The sequence below is a fragment of the Buteo buteo genome, chromosome 9 (assembly GCF_964188355.1).
Source record: "Buteo buteo chromosome 9, bButBut1.hap1.1, whole genome shotgun sequence".
NCBI lineage: Eukaryota > Metazoa > Chordata > Aves > Accipitriformes > Accipitridae > Buteo > Buteo buteo.
The window spans coordinates 35657863-35676166 of NC_134179.1; the positions used below are offsets into that span (position 1 = coordinate 35657863).

The window sequence follows — 18304 nt, forward strand, 5'->3', positions numbered from 1 at the left end:
TAGAGCCATCAGCAGTATCTCTTGAGTAACAGTTACAAATTATTAGTTCAGGTACAAGCTGCACCAATGTATTAACAAAAAAAAAAAAAAAAAAACACACCACAACAACAACAACAACAACAACAACAACAAAAACACCAAAAAAACCAAACCAAAACCAAAAAACACAAACCACAAACACACACTTTGGAAGACACAGCTGACTGGTGGCCTACAATAAACTCCAAACCCTGTCAAAAGACCCGGGCAGCTGTTCCAAAGTTTGGCACACCAACCTGGAACGGCCATGGAGTAAGTTGTATGCATTTTTTTAAATTCAAGTGAAAGAATCTGGCAAGGAAAGAATATTGGCCTGGCTTCCAAAGTATCATGCATTCACAGCTCCTACTGGGGTCAAACTGGTAGTTTGCCATTCATTTAGTTTATGAGATTTGACAGGATAGAGCAGGATAGCAATACTCACTGCTAGTTTTCGAACATTCACACTCAGGTCTGCTTGATCTTTAAAGTTGCTTGTCTGGACCTTACTCAAAGCCTCCTCTTTCTCAGTTAACCAAGCTTTCAATAAGCACTGCAGATCATAAGAAAAATAGCACAAGAAAATACCAAGTTTGTCAAACAGCTATTGACAATTCCTTCTTTAAGATCTTTGCATTCAAAGCACAGTTCTGCAGTCTTTATATGCAGGAATTTCATCTGGCATTAACAAAAATAGTACATAAAGGGGACAAAAAATATCACATCAGAGAACTCATACTTTCCAGTCAAACAGTTTCAGCAAAACCATTTCTCAATATATCAGAGCACATCCCCTGCCCCCACAAGTTATTTATAATGACCAGATATCCAGAATAAAGCTGATGTAGGACTTAAAAATTATATTAGAATTAAATATATCAAAATGGTATGTACACTTTCTTTTGTTCTCCACCCTTCTTCCTCTGTGATTCAAAACCACCCATCACAAACATTTTCTCACAGAAGCTACACCACTGATAATTCAGAGCTCTTTTAGTCCACGCAGTCAGTCAAAGACTCAGATATTAGTCACCTCCCTGTTTACTGTACCTACTTCCAATTGCAAAATAACTTCAGCAAATACTGTCACAATAACTACTGAAGGCTGGAGTGGTCTGCTCTGGATAGTACCAACTCCGGGATCTTGAGCTTTTTCTACTTTTTTCTAGGAAACCTGGCCTACGTCTCACTTCCTTTCAGTAACACAGCACTCCTATGGAAACTCCAGCAATAACTGGCATCAGGTATCAGGAAGGATTTTATACATTTTATATTATGTTGCAACATATTGCTGGTGCTGCACGGCCATCTCCATAGACTAGAATACCAAGCTCTCTATCAAACTCAGTTGCATAGCCACTGGCACACTACTACTCCTCTGTGTTTAAAAAAAAAAAAAAATTAAAAAAATAAAATGATACAGCAAGGCAGACCTTTTTGTTCTTTGAACAACACACTTTACAACAGCCACTAGGCTCCTCAGTAGCTGTATATTTTTGGCATTGTCCCAGAACTGACTACAGCAACTTTTGGGCCAAAGGGTTAAGGCAGTTTACATTGCCAATGTAAACCAATACGCAAAATGTACAGACAGCAAATACAAGGGTGATGGAAATGCCATAAGGCTGTGAGAAACAAAATTGTAACACCACATACTCTGGAAAAATCATGCTGGCATCCCAGCCAACATATTTTATGCATAAGAGGAGCTTAAAAACCCTTCAATGTATTCAATTAATTTCTGCTAAATCAGCAGTCAAAGATAACTCTCCCTAGAAAACTGAAACATAATTATCACAGTGCTAAGAAATATCTGGCACTGATTGAGGAATGCGTTTCCTGAGTGGTAAGAATTGTGTTGACTTGGCAATGTGGTTTCCAAAAGTTTTCTAGGCAGCCACAAAAAGGCTGATGCATCACTATTGCTCATCTCTCCAATCTGGTTGGGTGAAATAGAAAATGATAGTACCTAAATGTTTTAGTTACTTTTGTTTTAACAAAGTGTTTGTATTAAAGTTTTTAAATAGTTTCAACTTGTAATTTTTGTAGGTCACTTGATAATTCTTGAGGACAGAGAACTGTAATTCAAACCTGTTAGTAATAAATGCATTGTTCAGAGTTAAACAACAAATGCAAACCTGGGCTGATCTACACCACCTAAAATAAACTTCTATTTCCTCACTAATTGCTATCTGACATTCTACATTAAATAAACACCAATTAATTTTTTTCACTTTTACAGAGCAACATAATTACATATAAACTAAAAAAAGCTGAACACAAAGCAACTGCAACAGAAGATGACACTCCTAACAGTCCTGTAACAGTCAGTGAGTGGTCACTTTTCCCCAGACAAAAATAAGGGTGGAAGAGGACAGAAACATGTTCGCATAACGTCATAAAAACTGAGAGCACTTGAAGTCCATACCTTGACATAGAGTGAGGATTTTTGAGGAATCCTTATTTCTCAACTCAGAGATTTATCTTGCCCAAGAGTTGCCAGAAAATGTTAGCACACAATTTTCTGTATGTATGTACAACATATGACAACGCAATCTTTTAAAGAAATATATGTAAATTGGCATTGGATAAACCAGAATCTGAACCTTGGGTCCAGATTAACAACAAGGTCACATGAGCTGCAAATTCAGTTTATCAATATACTGCAAATAGATATGGGAGGGGTCAGGGAGAAACACATATGCAACCCCCAAAAATGCAGACAAAACATCCCTGTCAAAGAAACCAGGCTGTAACTGATAGCAACAGCTATATCAGCACTGTTCTACTGTTTCCAAATGTCTAAACAATCTGTATGTACTGCAATTTAAACAATAGCTTACAGTGATAAATAGCATCATTTAAGAAAACAAAACAATTTAAGTAAAACCTTCAAAGGAAAAAACCATCAAATATTTTAAGCTGAGACACAAAACATGCTCTAGTACTAGGCATGCAAACCTAACACATGTAGTTCTGTGACCATATTTTTTATGCCATCAGTTAATTTGCGTTTGAGCAGTATATTTAATATATACGTAAAATGCACGATATCAAAGCAAGAAAAAAACTCACAGTTCTTCTCAATTGAACTGTTTGCCTGAACTCAGCAAAATGAGATGAGCTGCATGCTTTGCAATATTGACCAAATGTTTTATTTTACTGATTTTGAAAACAATATCTATTGATTAGTTGATTGCACAGTTGTGTACATGTATCCATGTTGGAAGCACATATACCTTAATTAGGAAAATCTCTAATTACCAAACCACCAAACACTTTGTGATTCATTGTCATTTTGCTATCATGGATATTCTAACTTCTTGGCCATCTTGCAAGCTACCTTGGAAATTATTTATAAGAAGTTATGAACTCTCTTTCTTAAACTTCAGAAAATACTTCTCTTGCACCACACAGCTACTCTGCTCCTCAAGAAATGCTGGGAACCCAAACAGTAACACAAAATCTAGTTTTTTAAGGCTTTTTTCTGAGAGCTGTTAAACCCTACGGTGTTTGGGGTTTTTTTGTTTGGTTATTTTTTCCCCTCCACAAATCAACCAGTCACTCTGGGTAACTGAAGAGCTACTAACCTGCTCTTCCAGCAGCTCCTGCCATAAAAGCTGAATTTCTTGCAACTTGACCTGTCGTTCCTCAGTCCAACGACAAACTGCTGTCCAGCGCTCACCAAGCCTCTACAAAAGCAGGAAACACTCAGGAACATTCAGGAGCCTCACAAGGAAACTCAAAAATCAGATATTCAACAGCATAACTTCTACTTCACAGTAACCTCTTTCTACATTATAGCTATCTCCATGCCAGTAATCACCATTGTTGTATTGCACAAAGCCAGAAGTTAAAACTTTCAAAAGTATTCACCTATGGCCTTATCTCTGCTCTTGCTGAAGTCAGTGAGCTATTTGATTGACATCAAAAGGAGAGAACAAAGTTGCATGAATTCCATTTCAATAAATTGTGTTTCACACTCTTTATACTTCAGGTTACAGTCTCACTTCTGATAAAAATGGGAAAATACTTCACACGATATTTCCTAGATAAATTGTGATCACATTTAAACATATTTCCCATCAGATTTTAACTTCCTAATGAAAATTACTTATGTGAAATAAGAGTTTTACTCTGCATCTTCCCATTTTAATGAAACTCCTGAAAGGGTATGCTACATAAGTGCCTAAGTCAGTGGGAATGCAAACAGCTTGACTCACCAGAAATTGAGCTTTAAAGACACCAAAGCACTTTTGCAGATTTTACCCTAAGCAAATTTAAAAATTCTTTATGTTAATATCACTTCTAAAAAAAAAAATATTACTTTAAATTACTTCCTAGGATAAATTGCCTTTAAACAATGTTTAAACAATGTCAATTAACAGTTATAAGCAAAGGTTTTAAGTGCCTGCTACTACCATTAGAAAAAGAGGGCTCTAACATTTTACCTGCAATTGTTCCTCCAGAATAGCTGTTGCACTTTCCCCACTGCTTTCATCAACAATGACCACCATGTGCGTTAGGGAGTTTACTTTCACCTGTTCTGTCTCTAGGTCACTCTGCAGGCACTAGAAGAACAAATCAGAGGTTACCAACTTTGAATACATTTGCTAATCTGCTATTTTGGGCACAGTGACTAACACAACTGCTGTGGCAAAGTACTTCAGATTCAACACTTAAGCACAGATTTTACCACTGGGAATCACTGCACAGTTTAAATAAATGTAAGCAAAAGACTGCTAGAAATGAACCCAAAACCATTCTGTTAAAATGCTGGAAAACATGAAGGAGTGTTTTAAGCTGTATGCACCATACTCAACCAGGAGAATCATATGACGACCGCATTAAGTTCCTATATGTCTACTGTTACAGGTAAAAGAGCTTAAGTGTTTCTAGAAAAAGCTAATATTGTTAATAAGCAAGTATCATAGGGCATGCCAAACAGGGAAAAATCACTTAAAACACTCATCTTTTAATAGTTGACAACGTGATGCTCATAAGTATCAACAGTGCTATAATTGATCATAACATTCAAAGACAATAGTTGAAAACTGCAGAAAGCATACAGTTCTGATTAGTTTGAAATAATCTGTATATTTAAATATTCATACAGCTTCTGGAAGAACAGATTCCATGGTTAAAGCCTACCTCCGAAATATCTCTGCAAGATCAATATGCCTTTAAGGTACTCTAAATATCACTTTTCATCCCAGAATATCCTAAGCTACTCCATGAACAATGCGCCTCAAACCCCCCATACTTTGAAGACAGAGGAAAGAATGTAAGTGTGGGACAGGAAATTACACAGACTAAAAATACTCCGCAGTTCTTGCCCTGTGAGGTATGTCGCATGCTGGGGAGAAGGTCAAACCTCAGCACTGAGTACAAAAACCAAAGCTGCAACCACGACAAGTATCAAAAGGCCGTCTTTCTCCTTCAGAAAAACACTACAGGCCAGAAAGGCTGGACTCCCATCCAGAAACTAAACTAAGACACAAACCACTTCCAAAACATTGTGCACATCAGAGAGCAGTGTCTATGCATCCCCTTAGGATGCGATCCCTGTAAAAGCAGAGACTGGAATCAGTGACTTGGGAAGGCCTTCCTGATAGTTTTAGCTCCTGCATTATTTTAATCTGCAAGTCTCAAGCATGCTTTAGCAAAGCCTGCCAAGTCATTGAAGGCAAGTTTGTCCACAGTATATTTCATACTGTCCCTCACACCAATAATTTACCTGGAAAGGCCTCATTTCCTACATGAAGTGAGGGTAACACAATTTCCCCTACAGGTTTTGCTTCCTGCATGAAGCAAAGATAACAGTTTCTGCTATAGTCATCAGTGCTCAACTGTTCGGTTAAGAAAGCACTTCCAGTAACTTCCAATTCCTTTCTGCCCCATCATCATCCTTTTCCAAACAGCAAATGCAGCAATGCAGCCCCTCAGCATCCAGCCATATATGACTTCTGACACAATCAAGTTTCTCAGCTAAGGAACCCAACCAACATACACATCTTTCAAATACTTCTCCTATAAGTATTACATAACAGACAAAAAGGTTTACTTTATGTTCTTCCAGCTGTTTTTGAAGGGACTCCAAATCTTCTGCTAAGAGCTGAGATTCCATCTTCTGAATGCGCTCCTCTGTGACCGTCAGCCAGTCAGACAGCTGCTGCAACTGCTGCTTCTGGAGCTCCATCAGCATGTCATGCAGGCTGCAGGGGGAAGCACAGGCAGAGTTATTTCTGAAACAGTTTTCCCAAGGAAAGAGACTAACTTCTAGTTCCTGTAGGAAAGAAGCAGGGCCATTCACAAACCAGCTAGCTATCATCAAATAAAATGTTCACCATTAATCTAAGGAACACAGTTAAGTACCCTTGTTTCTTTCTCACAAAAAAGAAAAAGTTAGTGAACTATGAAATTTGTATCAGGGATTGTTTCTTACAACAGGGATTTGCTGCTAATAGAGCCTCTGCTGAGAGTTGCAACAAAATGCACTTTCTCCCTTGATGTGCAGCTCTTAGCCTGATAACCCACAGGTGGGAAAACATTCTTCTAAGTGCTTTTTAGTTATGTAAACACACACATAGCTATCCACATCTACTGTATGCTTTATTGAGGAACTTAAACTACTGAAACAATATTAAAAACAGTTATGTAACTACTGCATGTAGATACCAATATATTTAGTCTGGCACACTTACATAACAGTCACAAAAACACTTTTATATAAGAATCCAAAAAAAATCAGTTATATTAATTTCTTTTGTTTTACCTTGGAAAGTATGAAGAAGGTGAATTACATGTTACAAACTGAAGAGGTAATTCTGAAAAAAAAATCTTACAAATGGATGCAAACCAACTCCTCCAAGATGCAGTAAGCACCAAAGGTTGGTCCTGCAGCTCTAGGAGAGGTTGTGTGCCATGACTCACCGGGACTGCCTGTCCATGCTCTCCACTCTGAGCTCCTCCCAGCGGGAGTTCAGCAGCAGCATTTGCTCCTGGATCTCAAACTCCTCTTCGGGTGAGAGGTTTCCCTGGGCCACCAGTTGGTTTCCAGCCTGCAGAACGCTACCCACACTGCTCTGGTGTGCAGTCAGTTCCATCATAAAAGCCTGGAAATGGTACAACCAGCCATGTCACTGTGATCTGTAAGCTCCTACAAGAGTCTATGAATTTGTAAATGTCCTAATAAATTGTCATGTTTGAAACAGTGCTGCAGAATCAGCTGGCACCATCAAACACACAAGCATGGCAGACCTATTCCTCTCTATGATAGAAGATTCTCCATGAGCTACAAAAATTCTGAAGCCAGTAAAATAGAGTTAATTGAGGAAAAAAAAAAAAACTAACCACCTCAGAGAAAAAGCTGTTTGTAAGAAGACAGCCTTTGAATGAATGTACCAAGAAAATAAAACAGAAACTTACCTATGGCCAACAGAACATAAAACAAGATCTAAAATGTATCACAGAAAAGCAAATAGAACCCTATGAGTTAATAACATTAAAAATTCACATACTTAATATAAATCCAGAACACCTCTTCCTTTGGCTCACGGCTTTAAAACTGTAGCACAAGAAAAAAAAATTCTTCATATTGATCAGCATTCAGATTTTAAATTCAATTGTATGTAGTAAGCTGACACAGGAGAAAACTAAAACATCTAACATGACACTTGAAACTTTTAGCAATGTTAGAACATTTGTTCAGACTTGAACATGAACCAAAATGAAATAATTTGGAAACAATAATTTGGAAACAACAATACATGTTTCTGAAATAAACTATACTAATCATGACAGGGAGACCACTGAATTAAACTGACATGATTATCAATTTCAGCATTGCCCTCATTTAACAGCAAGTGACGTATGGCTGACCAGGCTTTTTAGTAGTTGGCAGCAGAGAAGCATGAATTAGCCTGGATCAGACTGTCTTTGTATTATAGACACCAATGAGACACCGAAAGTTGATTAAAAAAATACATTAAAGTTTCAAAGCATGTTCCACTGTAAGTTCTCCTAAAAAGATTTATTTCACCTTCAAGAAGCTATTATTTGTCAACAAAAACAGACAAACAAACAATCACCGAACAGCATCACACTCAGTTATATCAATTTCTTTTGTTTAGAGGTGTTTTTAATTTAGAAAAAGCAGGACAAGAGAAATAGAATGGCAGGTTTTGGATAAGGACTTAGGGAAGTCCTGCAGCTACACACACACACACACAAAAAAAAAACCAAACAAAAGAAAACCACGACAAATGAATTTAAGAGAAGCTTACTTCATGGGTGGAAAATTGCTCTTTGACTTCCTCAACATCACCAGATATTTCCTCCTGTTCCCGAAATGCATCCTCAGCTGACAGCAACCATGTAAGAACTTCTTCCAGAGCAACTTGGTAGCTATCCAAGTCCATATCTACCTCTGTCACTGTGCTGGGAGTCTCTGCTCTAGAACTGCCCTGCTCCTCTTCAAGCACTGCAGCCTAGGCAGCCAAGAGAAAAGCGATGTCTTAAATGGGCACAGAAGATGCCTTCTCAAATGATACTAAAAACAGAACAACTAAGATGCCTTTTTATCCTTCATAAAATGTTAAAAGTTATCATTGGGTATGTTATAATGAGAAGGGCCACAGTCACCACTAATGAACTTTCATTTTAAAATAACCTGGATAGAAAAGACAACTTTAATCTTGCTCATTTAACAGTGGATCTCACACCCAAACAAAAACCCATCACTACCACCACCACCACAAGTCCTGTGGCAAACTCAGTTAAAGATTTTGGACCACCCTCTCCAGCTTGTCAAGACAAATGAGAAAGAAAAGCAGAAGAAGGAAGTATAACTCAGATGGAGCTTTATACCTCAACACGCAGGATTTTGTAGATGAATCAGAAAAGAAGAAAAAGGAAGACAGAACGACTGAAGTCAATCACAAAGAAGATGCCATGATTTTTCATATTTTCCCAATTGTGTTGCCCAAGATAGAAGGCATGCTCCAGAGATAACTGACAAGCCTGAAGATCAGCTAAAATTACAACTCAAGAAAAGCCAGGCAGACTTTGATGACAAACACACCTGCTGCATGTTGAACTCTCCATCCTCACATTCCTGCTTGTATCTCCTTGGAAGGGTCTCCACCTCCCGTATGTCTTCCATAGTAACTTGCTTAGGAAGGACCTCAAACAAAGAGGTTAAATACATAATAATAGACTTTTTGTCTGGAAGCTGTACAGCAACATCTGTATCAAAAAAGATAAAATATGAGGGAAAATAAATGAAGCTGCTGCTTTTCTAAACCATTACTTAGAGTACAGTTCAGACTGTACATATAGTGTAAATCACAGGTTCTCCTGTTAAGTAGCCTTTAGTAAGCTTTAAGTTAAAAGGCCAGGTTTGACATATGTTGAAAGCAGTATGAAGGAGGAAAATTTTTTAAAATAATATTCTACATTTGAAAGTGAATTCACATTAAAAGGCATGATCTTTCTGAAGTAAGAGCCCAAACCTGAAGTTACTAAGGAATAAAAATTGTTTGGGGAAAATTATTCTGGAGCATTTCCCAAGCAGAAATGCAGTTCAGGGACAGTATCCTGCATAAACAAACATTTTCACTTAAGTTCTATCCCCACTCCCAGCACTGGTCAGTTTATTTTCTTACTTTTCATATAGAAAAGAGTTTTACCAACTCAGGTTCACTTATCTCTCAGTTTATGAGTGCTACCCATTCAGTTAACACTTTTTAAGAAGGTGGTGCTTGAATCTATTAAGTTTCAGAGCTTGTCTTACAGAATGAATCTTTGAAGACTCACTTCAAAGCAGAGCGACAGCTCAGGATTTTAAAAAGAAGCCATAAAAGCTTCCTGGTACATGGTAAGTGCGCACAGCGCTGGCAGCTACTGCTACTCAGTGTATGTATAAAGAACGAAAGATCATGAGCTCTTAAGCTATCCCATTCTAAATAATGCTCTACTTCATCTGAAAAGCACAGACCCTTGCAGTAGAACTCCTACCTAAAACAAAACAAAGCCAGAGTACCAACTTCACCTTCTGTATACTGTCTCTAAATGGTAAGTCAATCTGAACCTTAATATTCAAGAAGCCAAAGCATATGCACGCACAGACACATCTTACCCTACAAATTACATTCTTTTAAATTCAAATTTAAGGGCTTGAAACAAAATATCACTGCACAAAAACGCTGGAATTTGTATTCATAGTAGATGTCAACAGAAAAAATTTCTTTCAAGAGAGATCAAAAAACTTCTAGTCACATAAAATAACTATATCCCACCTTCAGGATCCAACAGTTTCTCAATTCCCAAGTGGTTCTTGGCTATGCTGAAAGCATGTTCCAGTCTCTCAGCTGGGGACATCTTTATAACTTTATCCCAGCTGAAAAGCTCAGGTCTAAAAGTAAAGACAAAACAGGAAAGAAAGCAACAAACTTTATCTGAAGAAAAAATTCCATACCATGCAGAATATGAAGTTATGGATATGAAAGTAGCTACCTAAGTAATATAAACATACACATACATAGAAAATAGAAACATAAGTGCAGATACAGAAACACATAAATACAAATACGTGATTTCTTTTTATTAGTGAGAATCTGGCAATCACAAATGAATTAACTGACTGCATGTCCACAGGAACATGTACCTTTCATTCTATGTATTCTATATATATACTCATTGACTGCAACAGGAGATAAAATACTGTAACAAGAAAATACATAAACTCTGTGTTTATAATTTATTCCAGAACAAGTTTTCTTCAGCTGTGTCTTTCACAGCATAACTGTTACTACGTGCTTTCTGTGTCAGGCTCTGCTGAGTAATCAAGAATTACTCTGTTCCAGGAGAGCTTCATTCCAAACTTGTGATGTGGCTCAGTGACCACTCCAGACCATCACAGCCAGCAGCAGCAGTGGTATCCACCCCTGCTCACTCACCCTGCCCCATGGCCTTTTTCCCCTCATTTAAAACAAACAAATAAACAAGAAAACCCACCTACAAAAAAAACCCCACTCCACCACAAATGCTCATAAGAGTCACAATATGAATCAGACCAAAGAGCTGATCAATTTACAGTGCCAGCAGCCTTCATCTCACTTCAGCGTTAACCAAACCAACTCTCCAGTCCAGCTGTGCACCCAAAACATACCAGCAGGTCTCAAGGGGCAAGAGTGGAGCAGGAAGCGGGGTCAGCAAACAGGGCCCCCTCCCAGTGGCACCCACACCGACAGGGCACGACCAGCCTAGTGCTGCAGCAGCACAGCCACAAGACTACAGAGCCACTGAAATTCTTCCCATTCCCCTGTAATAGTGGCTTCTCCTTAAAACACTGCTATTGATTCTGTGCTTTATAGAACTTGGGGAGGAAGAGACAGGCTCATCTTTAATTGTTTTAATACTTAATTCAGTTGTAAATTGACCTGAGAGTATCCTTTTAGCATCTGTCGAGTCACTACACTTTGTGAAACAGGAAGGCTATAAGCCAGCAGGCTCAGAGAAGCAAAAAGCCAGAGGAAGGTGGGGTAAGCAAGGAACAGATCTATGCGGAGATCCTGATATAAGCTAGCAGAATACTGCACCTCCATGCAAGAAGCAACAGGATAACCACATAGATTCACATAAAGCTTTAGCAGAGACTCTTACTTTGAAAAAAACATTGCAATAAGTAGATTGTATATGTACTATCTGCACACTGCCATGATAACACAGAATTTAATAAAATGCAATCTAGGTATTTACCTATGAGCAAGGAAATTGTAACAAAGAGCAGAATTCAATTCAAAGAGGAGCTAAGCTAATATTAGGAAACGAAAGTGAACAGCACAGTAAAATGTTAAATGTCCTATTACCTCATATAATTTTATTAACTACTGTAAGTGTTACAAAGTTACTAGATATTATAGCCAAGAGGTAGCACTGCTAACAATTGTTGATAGATACATAAAGAGAAAAGCAAGCTACTAAACCTCTTAATAGTATAGGAGGATTTTGGTGGATCCTAAGTGTCATATTAATCTGAATTAAAAAAGCAATATTATAAATGCCCCTTAGGCAGGGAAGCTCCACTGTCTGGGCAAGCTAAATAGCTTTGTTGTCCTACCACTTCTGCAACCTGCCCCAATCCACTTGCTCCTTGCAAGTACCTTTTAAAGCCTCTCTTTCAAAGTTAACCTAAATTTAAACCCAGCTCAAGATTTCTCAATAGTGTGGGGAAAACAGTACTTCCCTGGCTTAAAGGGCTCATGCCCTGGGACAGCAAAGCTGAATTCTGATGTGCTGACAACAGCCAAGCTCCCAGGAAGAGGGAATAAAAGGCTCAGAGATCAGCAGAGCCAGGTAACAGAAATTTTAGTAAGCCAGAGGAAAGCACAGTTACTCAGTTCAAGTTTCCAGCAGGTGCTTTTGCTGTTTAACAGTGCTCTGAAAAGGGCAGACCTCACCAACTTCAGATCCTGCAAAGCCCAGGCACATAGTCACAATGTGTAAGGACAACAAACAGCCTGAAGACAATTTTGCTACCTCTCTCCTTCTGCTTCCCTCAGGTCAACAAGGTCTCACTTGCATCTAAAGCTGACACTCTCTCCATCACAAAGCTTCACATGTTCAGCAGCAGAGCTACGCCACTACAGGCAATTACACTGGTATGAAAACCACCAGTACAGCTAACAGTATTCAGAGAAGGGGCTTGGTAATACTCCTGATAAACTCCAGACAGACCTTTGCTAGTATTGCTCTGCGTTTGCAGAACAGTCCTTCCAAACTTTCAGGAGCCCTCAGTGTGGTGCAGGCGCTCCCCATGCATCCGTGCAGGCTGAACACAAGCCAGCACTGGTCTACAAGGCCATAGGTGCGTCAGGGGAGACCCGTCCTGAAGCCAGCGAGCCTGTGACAAGAGTCTGTTATTTCAGTCAGCACAGGCCAAACGGGCACTTAAGAGCAGAGAACAGCAGGCTCAAAGTGAACGCATGCTCTTGCGAACACTTTTTATCTGCTGGGTATAAATATTCTGGGTATTTGTAAAGCACTTGCCATGTCAGATACCTGGTCACCAGGAGGTCTGGTTAAATTTTAGATATTATCATACTATTACCATGTTAAAATGGTTATTTATGATTAAGAACAGTCAGCCCTCACAAAGCAAGGAGCTGACGTCATTTAAAGTATGCTGGATTAGAATGGCTTGCCCAGAAGCAGATCTCAAAGTAAATTAAAAAAAAAAAAAAACAAAAGCAAAACAAAAAACAAACAAACAAACAAAAAAAGAACTGGTATGTAAGTTTCATAGGATTCTGTAATGATGATTTCTTTAGACTACCAAAGAGTTCTCCAAAAATCAGAAAGAACATAAAAGGTCTGTGCAAAGAAGCTTTAACAGCATTCCTTGTAAAGTATAATGAACAGTGTAATGAATATGTCACAGGTACCCGAAGTACTCTATTACCCTTTGATTCTTCTGCTCAACAGTTCTCCTGAAAGAACTGCATACATTGTCTTTCAAACAATATACACTCAAAAAACTAAGAAAAGCTACAGAGCCTGTCTTTCTTACTCCTTCGTTTTGAAGCTTCTGTGTTTTGATACCAAAGTGATATGGCAAACTTGAATTGAAGAAATGTTTCCCTTTGCAGGGGAGGTAGACAGGACAAAGGAAGTACAGGGGAAGGTGGTCAACCTCCCCTGCAGAGGCCCATTCAGCATATTCGCTGTACAACACACACTAAGCGGGATGTAAATCCAATTGAGTTAGCAAGTCTGCGTGCATGTGCAGGAACTGAGAGTTACACTGCTGCTTTGGCTCCATCCTTCGCAAGGCTCTAGCAATATCCCTCCACTGTTATCGTTACCACAACAAAAAAAACTAAAACAAACAATGAATCACCAAAACAGGCTAGTCAAATGCTCAAGCATGAAGACATGGGGAAAAAAAGCTGCTTACTTCATTAGGTCTAAGATAAGCTAACATTTGCTACTTACTTGTGTCTGTGGATGACAGCATTAAAGGCGAGTCCATCTGCCCAGCTTGTGGTGAAGTTCAGAACATTGACCTGACTGTATGGTCTCGTGGACTGCCGAACCCAGCTAAGCAGGATCTTCTCACTGTTGGTCTGCTGCAAATCTGACATGATGTTCTTCATGACATCCTTCACCTGCAAGACAGCAGCAACTACACCTTAGACATGTTCTCCACTTTTCCTGCTTAGAAAACCTTTGAACCAAACTATTTCACAAATTGGGAAAGGGCCTTTCCCATGAAAAGCTATGAGTCAAGCTCTATAACTCCTTGCATGAAATTTGTGAATAGGAGTCTTCAAGGCCATCTTTGCACTCTACTAATTATGAGAACCAGTAATGCTCCATGTCACTTATTAGTGACACATTACTCTTATGTTACAATCCTCCTCCCTCTCAGTCCCGCCTACACTAAGCATGGGTTATAAAGTTTCTCACTGTCTTGTGCTGGGGTTCCGCCAGTAAGCACACGCCAAAAATACAGCTTGCAGAGGTTTTCTGCAAGAAGAAGATATCTGCTCAGCCAACACAAGTAGTTTGTTGTTTGGGTACTATGCGTAAGCATCCACCAAAGTCCCTCTAAGCAAATTCAGTGATACTCTCAGGTAGCTGGCTAAACCAGGAGCAATTCAATCTATGAGACTGAGAAACAAACTTACACAGCAGCATATAGATGCAAGCCCAAAACAGAGATTGAGTTAGTAAAAAACTACCTGCAAAGAGAAGTGCGTAGAAGTCTTGCGGAAGGAACATAAATGCAGTGCTTCAGGCTGAAAAACCTCTCTGCAATTAACAGCACCAGGAACCGAACTAAGAGGCTGAGTACAACTGAGCACACACAAGAATATGTGTCATGGGAGGCAGCCAATAGACAGAGGTCAAAAGCCAAACACTGGCCTGCCTTTGTTTACCAGCCCCAAATAGAAGCAGTATTTTCTGCCACCAAAACCCCAGGAAGGTTTGTGAGAATCCCAGCAGATTGATGCACACAATTCCTGGAAAGAAAGAGATCTCACAGCACCCTCTCACCTGCCAGTGCAAGATAATGCTCCACAGCAGCCCCAGTGTCAGCTTGTGATTTCCATCAACAATGTCAGTTCCTCCAATATTCACCAACTCCACCTAGAGAGGTCAGATCAACTCTATATTAAACACTGTTATCAGAGCTTCAAGTTGCAACCCCACCCCATATTCCTGACTGTCCAGTCACATATTATCAAGTGCTCTGAAATAAAAAGTAGTTCAAATGAGAGAACTGGAGATGACAGATTGCTGTCTATCTGAATTTGTCATGACAACTGCTTAAACATGACAAAAAATGGCACCAATGAAGATACTCCACTGGGAGAGTTTTATCCTATCCTCTAATATATAGATGCATACCAGCAGTCAAAACTGACCAATAGAAATGCGAACATGAAGGATCTGATATTAAAAAAAAAACCAAACTTAAGTAATTAAGAATAGGTTTGTCCTTCACATGAACTAGCATCCAAATGGGACAAGTTTATACAAGACCACCGAAAGCTCAAGGGAAAAATAAAATTTTCAAGTTTCCTATATGCCTAGGAGCCCAGATAGACTCGGTGACACTCTAATTGAGATCATTAGAAAGACAGAAACATGGAAAGACAGAGGGGGAGATTACTTGAGAAGCGAGAGGGCAGGAGACGTTACCCTCTCCTGCATCAAGTATTCAGCCCTTGGGAGAAGTGAAGCTTAGAGCACTCTATCAGATACTCACTCAGTGCTAAACTGAATTGGGGCATCAAGTCTCCACTCAGTCAACGTAGAGAAAGCAGCACTAATTGGGATCCCTCCAAAAGGTGGTTCAAACAGCAGCACACTGCATTAGTCACCACCACGCCTATGGAAAGTGGGTGAGGAACAGCTGCCTATGGCAGGTGAGGCAGATGCCTCCCTGGGTGTATGTACACGAAGCAGACAATGCAACACACTCCCACACAGGGCAGATGGTGGGGCTTCATTCTTCTAAATAACCTGAGCCAGGAGCATCCTCCAGCCCCAGGGGCGTGTGGCAAAGTGCATTTCACCTCAACAGTGAAGCTTTTTCCTCCCTTTCTCACACCTGCTCCAAAACAAAGTAGTGTTGTCCACAGTGCTTACCAGAAACACCTCCCAGCTTACACTAACCCCAAGAACTGTATCTGGGCATTGCTTGTGATCACAACTGGTCATAGAGACAAAACCTGCACCAAGGAGCTGACTAGCGATTAAACAATATGGACAATCACAGGACAGTAACTGAGCCCATGCTCTGGCTCTCAGTGGATGTAACAATGACAGAATAGACAAGAACAAATAAAGTTTCATTTTCTTTTAGAGGATATTGCTGAAATGTAAGAATATCATGGTATTCCAGGAATATTTTCCCTCTTAACACACAATCACGAATAGCTTCAGTCCTGCAAAATTTACTTGCAACCTCATTGCTTTCAGATACCATCTTGACAATTTTCGATTCCCCATAGGTCTCTTAGGAGAATCAAATCAAAACGGTGTTGCAAGATTAACATGGAACCACAAATTACACTTCAAAGTACTAAGGAAGCTTGTGGATTTGTGGATTGTCCTCTCCCAGTTTTTACAGCAGCTGGAACAGAATCTTACTGCAATACTCTTTGCGAATACCAGGCATATACTTTAAGATAACTGTAAATTAAACAGGCAAAAACAGGCCAAAAGAATCACCGGTGTGGATCATTAAACAGCTCAGTGGAAAGCACGCTAGAACACAAGGAGCAAAAAGCAAGACTAAAGGTCAAGGGCACAAAAATAAAACAATTACATTGCAAGAGATTTTTTCACCTATAATAGAAGAGAAGCACTCCTGAGAATGAGTAACAAAAAAACACTTCACATTTTTTAATCGCGAGTCTATAAGAACAATAATAATTAATAATAGTAATAATAATGCATTCCTCTTGCTATCTACACCATACATAAAAGAAAATACTCCATATGCTCATTTTTGTATTTTAATGATTCTGAACTAAACCAATGTTTTGCAGGATGCCGCCAGCAATCCACTAGGATGTTGAGTGGACTACTAAGACTAAAGCAAAGATAATCAATAAAAGAAAGCTGACAGTAGACAGCCAGTACTCCTGACGGTAGACTGATACTGGCTATATGGAATGATTTCCAGAGGATTATTTTTTTAATTATTTTTAAAAACTTGGTCCACAAATCAAAAAAGTTGAAATTCATTACACAATCATACTGCTCATCAGATGGACGAGGTTCACAGGATCACTTGAAGATCTACACCTTAGGCTTGTCTGATCCTTACAGTACATATTTAAATGCTTTTATAAATTATTTCAAAAGTTATGAATATTGTATAGCCCACAAACTCTCAGCAACAGAACACAACTGCTTCTCAGTGGATGCCTTCTCCCTTCATCTTAACACACACACACTTTCTAATGAAGTTAATCAGTAGGTATAAATCATGTACATGACCTTAACAACCTTCAGCTAACTAACACCACCTGTTTACTTCTAGAAACCCAGATCCTGCCAGCTTAATGAAGAACTAATTAATTATTGTAATTCAATATCATTCATTTATTATCTTCATAAAATAAATAAATTTCAAGCTGGAAAGAGTCATTACTTATCCTTAGGAAAAAATTAATCAATTTTACAGTACCTCACAGAAGAAAAAAAACCCAAACAACTCACCACTAACTTTGGCTACTTCCTAGAAATATGACACTAGTCCACTAACAGAGGGGAACTTGCAGTATTATACAGCATGTTTGTATCACTCTTCAATCAGCAGTTTACATAAATATGTCAGTGCCTTTTTCCATTAGATGTATTTTATTACCAGAACATTCTTAAGTTTAGTGCCCTGACACTCACAAATAGAAATTCTAACTATAGAGAGTACTCTTATCAGGAATTATTCTTCAGGGGGAAAATAAAATCACTTTACTACAGCACTACTGGCTTCCAGGCAGTAAAAAATAAAAACAATAATTATTCTCATTTTTCTTAAAGAAGGATTGGAGTTTGTTTGTTTGTTCTTCTGATGAGTTACCAGAGCTCCAAATTAGGAACAGTCAGTACATATCTGACAGAACTGACAGATGTCAACAGAAAGATCCTCCTGGATTTTGAGAGCAGGACATGAAAAAACAGACACACAAAACCTGTTATACCCTTACCAATTTTTGCGTAAGTTACACATCTTCACTGGAAATTAGTTCTTTGTCCTGCCAGGTTC

At 38.9% G+C, this 18304-nt stretch overlaps 1 protein-coding gene across 6 annotated transcripts in view; it reads right to left on the reverse strand.

The window, feature by feature from the left end:
- The window catches only part of UTRN (utrophin), a 389395-nt gene that overhangs the window by 294450 nt on the left and 76641 nt on the right, over positions 1-18304 (reverse strand). For 3 of the 6 annotated variants that reach the window (XM_075036045.1, XM_075036046.1, XM_075036044.1), the window contains exons 6-15: positions 15079-15171; positions 14014-14186; positions 10317-10432; positions 9101-9264; positions 8304-8507; positions 6952-7133; positions 6083-6233; positions 4470-4589; positions 3609-3710; positions 464-571 (exon numbers count right to left, since the gene is read on the reverse strand). In XM_075036045.1, coding sequence (XP_074892146.1) covers positions 464-571; positions 3609-3710; positions 4470-4589; positions 6083-6233; positions 6952-7133; positions 8304-8507; positions 9101-9264; positions 10317-10432; positions 14014-14186; positions 15079-15171 — 1413 coding nt within the window. Of the gene's footprint in view, positions 1-463; positions 572-3608; positions 3711-4469; positions 4590-6082; positions 6234-6951; positions 7134-7538; positions 7586-8303; positions 8508-9100; positions 9265-10316; positions 10433-14013; positions 14187-14762; positions 14783-15078; positions 15172-18304 lie in introns of those variants that run through there. The other 3 variants (XM_075036048.1, XM_075036047.1, XM_075036050.1) reach the window with 3 other exon arrangements.